Genomic DNA, 11,160 nt, shown 5'->3' with positions numbered 1-11,160 from the left:
ACACACACACACACACACACACACACACACACACACACACACACACAAACACAGCTTCCCCATCCTTTTCCAAGCATTTCCTGGTATTTTCTCTTACAGATATATTTCAGGCTCTTACAGTAACATATAAAATAACCAAGGATCAAGTGTGGTGTGGCGTGGCCTGGCGTGGTGTGGCACTTCCAGCTTCCCAAGCAGCAGATAAATGACTTAAGCTAACAGATGGGGGTGAGAGCCTGATAGTCTTTCGATTGTTCCAAGTTGACGCAGGAGCGTAGACTCTCACTGACTAGCTTGCTGGTTCTGGCAAATTGTCCCAAGCTTTTCAAGCATCCATGTCTAAAACTGTTAAGCAAAATAATCCACCTGACCAGTAGTTAAGTCAAATATTAATCACCTGACCTAGATATAAGTTATTAATGCCACACCTCTGGGAGCTCATTTGAACAATGCATAAATGAAGAGGCAGAGCTGAAAATCAGAAGGTCACGGCGCCACTGTGACCTGAATGAAGTAAAGACAGAGAGGCCTCTGAAATGGAAGGGCTAAATATAGAAGCTCCATCTATGTGAGAATTTTAAAAGAGTTTGTTTTTTTAAAAATTCAGTAATCAAAGAAACTGTAATGGGGTGGGGGGGGGGGGGGGAGGGATCAGTCCTGCTGACGAAGAAATCCTCCGTGAAGCTCAGCATACACAGAATGCAGGTGTGCGAAGGGACCCCACAAAGCCCTCCGAGGAAGGTGGGCCGTCTCTACTCCCAGTGTTTCAGTCGCTCCCGGGGTTAAGATCCATGTAGAGAGATGCATCCCCTCGCTGACACACACATACACACCTGATTTCTCCGCACTTAGGAACCAAATTTCATCTAGAGCCTGTCACTTTAAAGTCAGATTTTAAAACAATATTTCATATAGCAGCTTTTGGCTACCAAGAAATTTACAGGATACCTAAAGTACAAACGATTTTAAAGTATTCTGCTTTTCCTTGTGGTATCCAAAATTTAAAACAAACACAAAGTAAAAAAACAAAACAAAAATGGGGAAAAAAAGCTCAGGAGTTCTCCCACAACAGCAACAAACAAACCCGAGGTTGGCGTTGTGATGCTGGGAAAAAGCAAGGAAGAGAGCCAAAGGCTCCCCTCACCTGTCTGTAGTTAGAGGTGAAGGCCCCCAGGTAGGCAACAACCCCTGAGGAGATGAGGATGTCCCCCGTCAGGTTGACGTACAGCTGCCCGAGCTCCAGCGCCGAGTTGCTCCAGCGAGTTTTCTCGCCACCCAGGCCCCCGATCAGCTGCTCTGCTCGCTCCAGCTTCTTGCTGCACAAATCAACCTCGAAAACAAAGGTGAGTTCTAGTCAACGCCTTCAAGAAAAGTGAACTGAAAATTCTACAGAACTCCAAACTCGAGATAATTTTTCGCTTATGAGTGAGTATATACCCTGTGTGTCTTTCCGCTTCTGGGATAGCTCACTCAGGATGGCATTTTCCAGTTCCCACCATTTACCCGCAAATTTCATGATTTCCTTGTTTTTTATTGCTGAGTAGTATTCCATTGTGTAAATGTTCCACAATTTCTGTATCCATTCCTCAACTGAGGGGCATCTGGGTTGTTTCCAGCTTCTGGCTATTACTAATAAAGCTGCTACAAACATGGTTGAACAAATGTCCTTGTTGTGTACTTGAGCATATGTTGGATATATGCCTAGGAGTGGTATAGCTGGATCTTGAGGTAGCACTATTCCTAATTGTCTGAGAAAGTGCCAGATATTAGACATATAATATAGGATAAATGTACTAAAATCTATACACCTAAAGAAACTAATCAAGGAGGACGACTCTGGCTAAGATGCTCAATCCCCTTCAGAAAGGCAAAGAGGGTGGACATCAGAAGAGGGAGAAAACAGGGAACAGGACAGGAGCCTACCACAGAGGTCCTCTGAAAGACTCTACCCTGCAGGGTATCAAAGCAGATGCTGAGACTTATGGCCAAACTTTGGGCAGAGAGTGCAGGGAATCTTATAAAACAAGAGGGAAATAGTAAGACCTGGAGAGGACAGGAGCTCCACAAGGAGAGCAACAGAACCAAAAAATCTGGGCACAATGGTCTTTTCTGAGACTGATACTCCAATCATCAACCATTCATGGAGATAACCTAAAACCCCTGCACAGATGTAGCCCATGGCAGTTCAATGTCCAAGTGGGTTCCATAGTAATGGGAATAGGGACTGTCCCTGAAACGAATGAATTGGCCTGCTCTTTGATCACCTCCCCCTGAGGGGGGAGCAGCATTACCAGGCCACAGAAGAAGACAAGGCAGCCACTCCTGATGAGACCTGATAGACTAGGATCAGAAGGAAGGGGACTTCCCCTATCAGTGGATTAGAGGAGGGGAATGGGTGGAGAAAGGAGAGGGAGGGTGGGATTGGGATGAGAGGAAGGAGGGAGCTACAGGTAGGATACAAAGTGAATAAACTGTAATTAATAAAAATAATACTAAAACATTTTTTTTTTAAAAAAGAGATAATCTTTCTCAATTACAGACTAGAATGAAGTTCTAAAAAGCACTTAAACACACACACAAATGCATTGTCTCACTGGAGATGTGGAAAGTCCATGACATCATGTGTCTTTGAAAAACAAGTTACTTCAGTAAAGTTCTCAGAATTCCTACAGAGTATCTAATATATAATAGTGTAGGCAGGCTAACTCTAAAGAAATGACCCTTGATACAAGATATTGAGATTAAATTAATAACAAACATTCTCATGCAGCAGATATAGGTGTTTTAAAATAATCTGACTAAAATGGGGGAGGACTCGGGACGAAGCAGGTTAGGGGTGTCTGAACAGTATGTCTAGGGCCCGGGATCCCCCATTAGCACTGTATTTTAAATATTTTATAAATGTGTCTCACTTAGTTGGTTTATGGTTGCTTTTAAAGGTTCAAAGTTTTAGCAGATTTACAAAGCACAAGCTTTCAGGTTGTCAAATGGTGTCATTCTCATAGACATTTGCAGTTAAGCTTCAAAGGGAACATCAATCAATAGCCAAGAGCCTGCTTTCTGCATCAAACAATCAGCCCAAGTTTATTTTACACAGTTAAGCAATTCGATAAAAAGGGAAATACGCAGATGTTTACCAAGGGGGCAAACTTGGGGAAAGCACCCAAACCTGTGTAAAGCCAGTGTCCCACAGGGGGCTTAGACTAAGTCACTGTAAGTTAATTTTTAAGTGACAGCATCATTATTCTTCTTAAAATAAAATCATGTTTATTTTACTAAAAAAGAGTTTAATGGCAGTAGAATTTCTCGCCATTTCCTCTTGAGTTCCTTTCATATCCTCTCAAGGTTGATCGCCTCTTTTTCTTTCTTATTGATATATATACATTATATATATATATATAATGTACGCACACATATACATATACGCACATATATGTATGTATGTATGAACACACACACACATAAATGTGAGTTCATTTTTCTTGTTGGTGTGTACATGGTTTCAAGGCTGACCACTCTGCATTGGACAACCAAAAGGGGGCTCGTCCCTGGGAAAGGCTAATTCCCCCTCTCTCTGCATGTGGGACATCACAATCTCTTCCATGTTAGCATGTCCATTGATACTGTCATTGGTACAGCCTTGTTTGAGCAGCCATTCCTAGAAGAGTCTGTTTCACAGAAGGCTCATGTGCTCAGGCATGTTCACTGCTGCTCTGTTTACAGTAGTCAGAAAACAGAAACAAACCAAATGTCCTTCAATGGGTAAATTAATAGTGAAAATGTGCTGCATGTACCTAATGGATACTACTCAGATGTAAAGGAAAATGAGAATATGAAATTTTCAGGTAAATGGACAAACCTAGAAAAGATTACATTCAGAGCAGCCTGGATCCAGAAAGGCAAACATCCTCACTCATAAAAGGAGGTGAGTAGAGTTTACTTAGGGATTCATACTGTGAAATTTTATAATGGAGAACTCTTAAGATCAGTAAGAGAGAAGTTTGCGTTATTTTGGGGTGAGAAGTTGTTTTATGAATTTTCCAAATACTAGTAACCATTATTCAATTAAACACTTTTAAATTAGAAGACATAAAATGTTAGTTCGCCTATTGATGAGCTTGAAAACACACAAGGTTTGTAATGGGTGATGATTTTGATGTTTTCTTTCTTACTCAGTTTTCCCACCCTAAGGGACCTCTGCCTTCCTGGTTTCCTCATCAATTTTTCTTTCAACAGCACTCAAAATAAAGTGGGTCTCAGACCACAAAAATGTTGTCATTGGAAAACCCTAAAGAAAATAATTCTGTGATTTCTTTTTCCTTCTGGAAAACACATTTACTATAAATATATGAATATGTTCATTTCATATTTTTTCAACATTTTTATTACAAACCCCTGAAAATTTCAAACACATAGCAGAATTGAACAATGTTTCCAGTGAGTGGCTATATACCCACTTAGTGGTTATATTATTTGAATAAAATGTAATCAGGCCCAGTAACAGGTTAACAGCCCTGAGAAGGCTGTGGCAAGCAAGGGAGGTGTGCCAGTTTCTTCGGGAAGCGGCAGCTGAGGAGACTCCGGCGCTCGCCAGGGCCGACAAGAAGCCCAAGGAAGGAATCAAGACTGAGGACAACGGTCATCTGAAATTGAAGGTGGCAGGGCAGGGCGGCTCTGTGGTGCAGTTTAAGATTAAGAGGCAGACACCACCTAGTAAACTCATGAAAGCCTATAAGCAAAAAGGTTTGTCCACAAGGCAGAAAAGATTCCGGTTTGATGGGCAAAAAACGGACACACCTGCACAGCTGGAACTGGGGGACGAAGATACAACTGATGTGTTCTGGCAGCGGACAGGAGGTGTCAACAGAAAAGGGAACCTGCCGCTTACTCTAGAAGTTTTTCATAGACCAAGAGCACATTCTTAATTAGAAAGCCACAATTGGTTCCACCACATCCTGATGACTGCAGTATAGTTTTTCATTAGTCTTTCATTTCCCTGTCCCCATTTCCTTATTGTACATAAAATAATTGGTGTACGCGCACAAGCATATTGCTCTTCTCTTCTTCTTTTTTAAACCAAATGGCCAGTGTTTTGTTTTGGTTGACATCGGATGGAGATGGTCGTGGGGAAGTACTGGTTCTGTGGAAATCTCCCCTTTTCTCCATTAGTGGCGTGCTCATTCGGCACTTCCCTTTCTATGCCAGTAAGGTATCTTTCTCTCATTGTTCTAACATAAGAACCCAACAGCATAAAATCCTTGCATACCTTGTTCAATTGCAGAATTGTCATGTTTTTCATTTGTCATTGTAAGAACAACAACAATTTTATAACTTTTTTTGTAGCTGTTACATATGGGGCAATCTGTCTTTAAGAAGAGGTAAATTACTCCTGAACAAAACGATTCTAGATAGTTTTTCCTTCAAGTCAAGCATCTTGTTGTTTAAATAAACTTCTTGTTTAAAAAAAAAAAGTGCTATCCCTGGAGGAAGGGCTGGGTGAGGAGGGGGAGGACTCTTCCAACCTCTGCAGAGTGGCAATGTTAACACCACCTTTACTTTGTCAAGGAATGAGTAAAGACATGACAAAGAACAACAAGGGCCAATGAGATGGCTCTGGATATAAAGGACACTGAGTTTGATCCCATGAAGGGGGGGGGGGCGAACCAAACTACACAAAAGTTTTGACCTCCATGCACGCAGCGTGGCACAAATGTGCGCGCACGCATGTGTGGGCACACACAGGCACATGCACCACAGACACATGGTAAAAAGCTTAATTTTTTCAAGAGAACAAAAGTAGCTTACACACGACAAGCTGTTGACACATGGTGACTGCTGGAAAATATTTTGGTATGTTTTTCTGTTACAGAATCAGACGTTAGCAGTTTGTGTAAATGGGATCACTATGTAAATTATGGCAATGGTTTTGGTCTTAAAAGTATTTTCAGTGATGTTTTCTTATCACAGCTCTGCCAGGGCTTGCTGTGTAACCCAGCTCTCTCAATACTGCGGTCATCCGCTTCCTCATCACAAGATGAGGGTGAAAAGTGAATGGTTTATGCTTTGTGGACCAAGGGGCAAAGACTGGTGTTATACCACTAGGCTATGTAAAGTCATGTGATTGTGTTTTAAATGCCAGAACCATTCTAAGTTCTAGGGCTATGAAAACCCAGGCCTTGGGCAGGTCTAGCCTCAGGACCATAACTCCCTAATCATGGCCAGGAAGGAAACAGGATTGGTGAGTTTTGAACTGGTTGCAAAGTCTTTCTTATTTGCAACGTAGAGATCATCTCCCATTTGCAACTGTCAGCACATACCTGGTTTTCCAGGTCAGCTTTCTTCTGCTTATTCATCTCAAGCGTGTCTTGAAGCTTGGCCAGCTTGTCCTGAACCTCCTTCAAGGCAGACTGCTTTTTTCGAAGACCTTCCATAGCGATCCTCAGCTCCCCTTCAGCCGCAGCCAGCTTTATCTTTTTGGGAGCTACAATTTTTGCCACTCTACAAAACAATAAAGTTGGAAAATCAAACTCCTCTGAACAGAGGAAGCTTTCTAACAAAAGCTTACCTTCCAAATACTCTTTACAATGACTCAAAACACTTTATGCAGAATTTACACCCATTTGTCAATTCCATATTTCACCTAAGAATCAAATCTGATGCAAAAAAATAAGAAATGATCATTAAGACTTGAAGGGTAAGATAGCAGATGAGGAGCTTCCTTTGTGTGACTTTGTGATTGGGACAGGTCAAGGCGACAAAGGAGAGAAAGAGAGGAGAGCACTGGGAATTAAAACAGTGAAGTCAGTTAGGCAAGTGCCACACTTGGAAACATAGGCAGGAGGATCACTTCAAGTTGGAGATCAGCCTGGTTGACCGTCAGTTCCAGGCCAACCAGGGCTCTTAGTGGGATCTGTATTGAAACAAATAACAACAATTAATACTGTAAAGAAATTTTAATCCAGAAACACGGCTGCTGTGGCAAGGGATCATAACCAAAGACCTAGGTCTATGGAATCTGGCTGCAATGCAAACATCCCACACACCTTTAATCTCAAACAATGAAGGTAAAGTTGGTTTGTAGAAGGAAGGTTGGGGTTTGTTTGCGAGTTCACAGCAGGTCAACAGAGGCAGTTGAAACCAGAGAACAAGAAGGAACCAGAAGATTAGGATGTATTGCCAAAGTTGGTAAGTTCTAAGGCCAAGGAGAGCCATTAGTCAGAAACTGAGAGAAGCCAGTTTGAATCAGTCCACCTGGAGAGGTGTTTTGAGCCAGACAGTTGAGTTGAACCAGCCAGCCAGAATTCAGAAAGTGCCAGGAAGGGTGAGTTTATTCAGCAGTTAATCTCAGAGGCTGAAAACATTCTAGGTTTACATTAGATTGTACAGAGGCTAGAAGCTTCCAGGACTAGGCCCCGGTTAGCAGACAGAGGCTGTAAGCCTCCAAGACAACAATTAAAACAGGTAAGTAAAAGTTACTTTCACACAATACGGAACAAAATTCAACAGAGGCTAAAAAGCATGGAGAAATTGACACTGCAGAGAGAAGAAAGAAATGCCGCAACCGTGAGTTAAGCTTGGCGGCCCTCGTCACAATCCGGCAGTCCTTGCCGCCAGAAATGTACCGTTTCACAAGCCTTGAATTTAGTGTGGGCATTCAGTATGCTAGGGACTCTTTCGACATGCCAAGCCAGCACTGGGGGAGAAAAATGAAGACATTGCTCCCTGTGTCTCAGTGTGTGGTGATTCCCACTCATCATCTTGCAAGAGAGTGCCTGCTCTGTGAGATCAAGCCATTCTAGTTTATTAAAAACAGGAGGGGGAAAATCGCGTGTACACCCACGCAAACACATACATATGTTCTGGACACATGCGCAAAACACACATCGAAGAAGACTTGAAAGCATGTAAAAGACACTCTTCTTTCTAATTGCCCTCCGTCTGTGTGTGCACTATAGTACGTGTACAGAGGCACATGTGTATGTGGGTGCAGGCACGCATGTGTGAGCTTACATCTGGAGGCCAGAGGGAAAGCTCAGGTGTCGTTCCTCAGAGACAGTCTCTCAGGCTGGCCTGGAACTTGAAGAGTAGGCGAAGAGAGCTGGCCAGCAAGCTGCAAGGCTCCACCTACCGCTGCATGCCCAGGCCTGGGATTCTAAGGAAGGGCCACCATGGTTGGCTTTCCTACCTGATTCTGTGGATTGAGCGAGGCTCCTCGGGCAGGTAAGACAAGCATTTTGCAGACTGAGCTATCTCTCCAGTCCAAATATTTCTGCCCAGGATGCTGGGAAGAGAATCTGTCCTTGTTCCTGCTAGAGGAGTATGCTCTACCACCCAGCCACACCCTGACTCTGTCCCCATTTGAAATACAATTTTCATTTGTAAGATATAAAATAATCGGTTATTACTGTGCTCCAATTTTGTTATTTTTAAAGGAATTAAAAGTTTAGATTTAAATGAATAAAATTTTAGAAATTCTCCTATTTAATTTTCTAACATGATAAATAAGCAAAAGTTTTGGGGAGAGTAAGAATTTTTTTAGTCAAAAGTAATCTTAAGTCCCCAAACTTGAAGAATTATTAAATTACATATTCTTTTTTCAAAAATTGCTGTGATTGGGGCTCTAGTAAGAATAAAGCAGCAATTCAGACTCATGTTTTCTGAAAATCTTTTCTCATGTGTAGGTTTCCAGTTTTCTGTTGTGTACATGAGCAGGTGAGCAAACCCAGCACAGCCTTAGGCTTCTCCTCAGAACTTACTTGTCGTAGGAATCCATTGCGATGACCCACTTGCACAGACCTTCAGCAGCTGTTGAAGCGTTTCGGATCTTTTCTGGAACAAAGTCTGGGTTCGGGATGTAACTCTTTCTTATGATGTTCATGTAAGCCGGTGGAATGTTGTCCTTGTCATATTCATGGAGTGACTGCAGAAACCTTATGTCACCAAGAAGTCTCTTAGCAGGGCCCCAAAAATCTTCAATTTTCTTCCCTGAACCTGTTGGGTCAGGGATTTTGTCAGCTTTGATGCCTTTCAAGATGCAGATAGCTTCCATGACAAGCTTGACGCCAGCAGGAGGACTCTTCATGGACTTTACAACAGTGATATCCTTGAAAAACAATGTTTTAATTATTAATAGGAATAAATCTATGCTTGAATGTCCATTGGAATCATATTGATAAGATCATAATGTCAAAGTAAGCTCTAAGGTACCTTAAGAAACAGAAACGTGTTTGCTGTATTGGGTAGATATAGCAGCAATGGCAGAACCGTGGCAAGAATTTTGACAAGTCAATTGGGAGGAAAATGAAGCTCTGGAAAGAACTGCCGTGATGGGAAAGGAGGATAAGCCCGGGAAGGGTTGAATGACAGGGGTGGATATGGTCAACACACATTGTATGGAATTCTTGAAGAACTCATAAAAATAAATCTTTTAAAATAGCAATAATAAAATTTTAAATGAAGAAAAAGAGGAAGAGGCAGAAAAGGAGAAGAAGGAAGAGGAGGAGGATGTGATGATGGTGATGATGGTGGTGGTGGTGGCGGTGGTGGCAATTGGCAGCTTTGTTCCTTTTCTAAAGTGCCTTTGTCATGTAGTTTTCTTTTTTGGGTAAGCTAAGGGATCCTCTTGCCAATTTATAATGTTCCTTAAATCTGGATGCTAATTGGAGAGAAACTAAACTGTGGTGCAGAGCGGAAAGCCCTCAGCACGGGCCCAGCCCTCACCTGCGCGGTCAGGGTGTCCAGGGCAGCCAGTGCAGACTCCAGGATGGGCAGGGCTCCGGCCAAATCGGCGTCACACTCGTCTTTGATGGCTTTGGCAGCCATGGCTTGTTCATTCGCTACTGTTTCATCAGCTTTCACGATCTTCTCAGTCTTGGCAACCTCCATGGACTCCCTCTCGATGATCACCATCATTTCGTCAACCTCTCTGCTGGCAACTTTCAGCTGAGGGTGCAGAGCCCCAAGCTCGCTCTGCATGGTGGCCACCTGAGACGAGGCCGAGTCCAGTTTATCCAGACCCACTTCATACCTCTTCTTCATTTTCATCACTTCACTGGAAGCAAGCAGATGAAAGGAGATGAGATGCAGGGAGCTGTTTACCATGTCAAGGGACATCTCAAGTGCTCTTGAGTTTTTCACCCCTTTTGGAGTAACTAAAGGTGTGGGCTAAATGTCTTTCATGGGTGTTAGCTGTTTGTGAAAACAGAAAACAAAAACATGAACACAGTAATGTTGGATTATGCAGTTATGACCAAACAGTATATTTTAGTCATTTCTGTGTTTTTAGTGCCTCTGGGTATATAACAAAAACTTCAGAGAATAAGTAAGTACATACTGAGAAGGCAAAGAGCCTCCCGTGCCAAAATGAAAACCCTACCTAAAACACTACTCACTTTGGAGAGTTGCTTCCAACAATATTACGGTTCTCTTAATAATCACTTGCTTCAACGATACTTCAGTGCCCCAAATATATCATTTTGAATATTGCCATAGATGAAAATGTATTTCCTCTGTGTAAATGTATATCTCATCTTCACAGTTGTTGGGAAACCGAGACTGGCCAGGCTGGACTCCGTCAGCCCAGGGTTCACAGTCAGACCTGTCCTCAAAATGCATTTAACTTTAAAAATGTGTTACATCTTGAAGTAGAAAATTTTTTTATTAAGACAAAAGGGGCAAGTGAGATTGATACTGAAACTCAACACTTCGTGTGCAGAGTGATTTTTAAAGGAATAATAACTGATTAGCCAACTTGAGGTATACAAAGTAATCAAAAAAAGAAAAAGCAAAAACCACCACTTAAAAGGTTTTCATAGAGAAGGAAAAAATCAGAAATGTATATTTTTATTACGTGTTCAGTTCCCTTTGAGAAATTAAAATATTTGACAAAAATGGTGCATTGTGTGTGAGTTCAGTTCCCACTAGAGCCTGGAGTTCTACAAGGTTTACCTTACTGGCACAGTGGCGCACACCTGTAATCCCAGCACTTGGGGAGGCAGAGGCAGGTGGATCTCTGTGAGTTTGAGTCTAGCCTGGTCTACAAAGCAAGTCCAGGACAGCCAAGGCTGCACAGAGAAACCCTGTATGGAAGGAAAAAAGGAAGGAAGGAAGAAAGGAAAGAAAGAAAGAAAGAAAGAAAGAAAGAAAGAAAGAAAGAAAGAA

General features: G+C 42.2%; 1 protein-coding gene across 1 annotated transcript in view; it reads right to left on the bottom strand.

Moving 5' to 3' along the window:
* Window positions 1–11,160, bottom strand: part of Dnah7 (dynein axonemal heavy chain 7) — a gene marked incomplete at its 5' end in the record, with an annotated part of 256,610 nt that overhangs the window by 106,182 nt on the left and 139,268 nt on the right. Inside the window, 4 exons of the mRNA XM_055616804.1 lie at window positions 1,145–1,330; window positions 6,318–6,498; window positions 8,757–9,103; window positions 9,721–10,051. Coding sequence (XP_055472779.1) covers window positions 1,145–1,330; window positions 6,318–6,498; window positions 8,757–9,103; window positions 9,721–10,051 — 1,045 coding nt within the window. The remainder of the gene's footprint in view (window positions 1–1,144; window positions 1,331–6,317; window positions 6,499–8,756; window positions 9,104–9,720; window positions 10,052–11,160) is intronic.

The sequence above is a fragment of the Psammomys obesus genome, unplaced genomic scaffold (assembly GCF_907164565.1).
Source record: "Psammomys obesus unplaced genomic scaffold, mPsaObe1.curated_primary_1811, whole genome shotgun sequence".
Classification (NCBI taxonomy): Eukaryota; Metazoa; Chordata; class Mammalia; order Rodentia; family Muridae; genus Psammomys; species Psammomys obesus.
The sequence above is the reverse complement of the archived record's forward strand: the minus strand, read 5'-3'. Positions and strand labels throughout refer to the sequence as shown.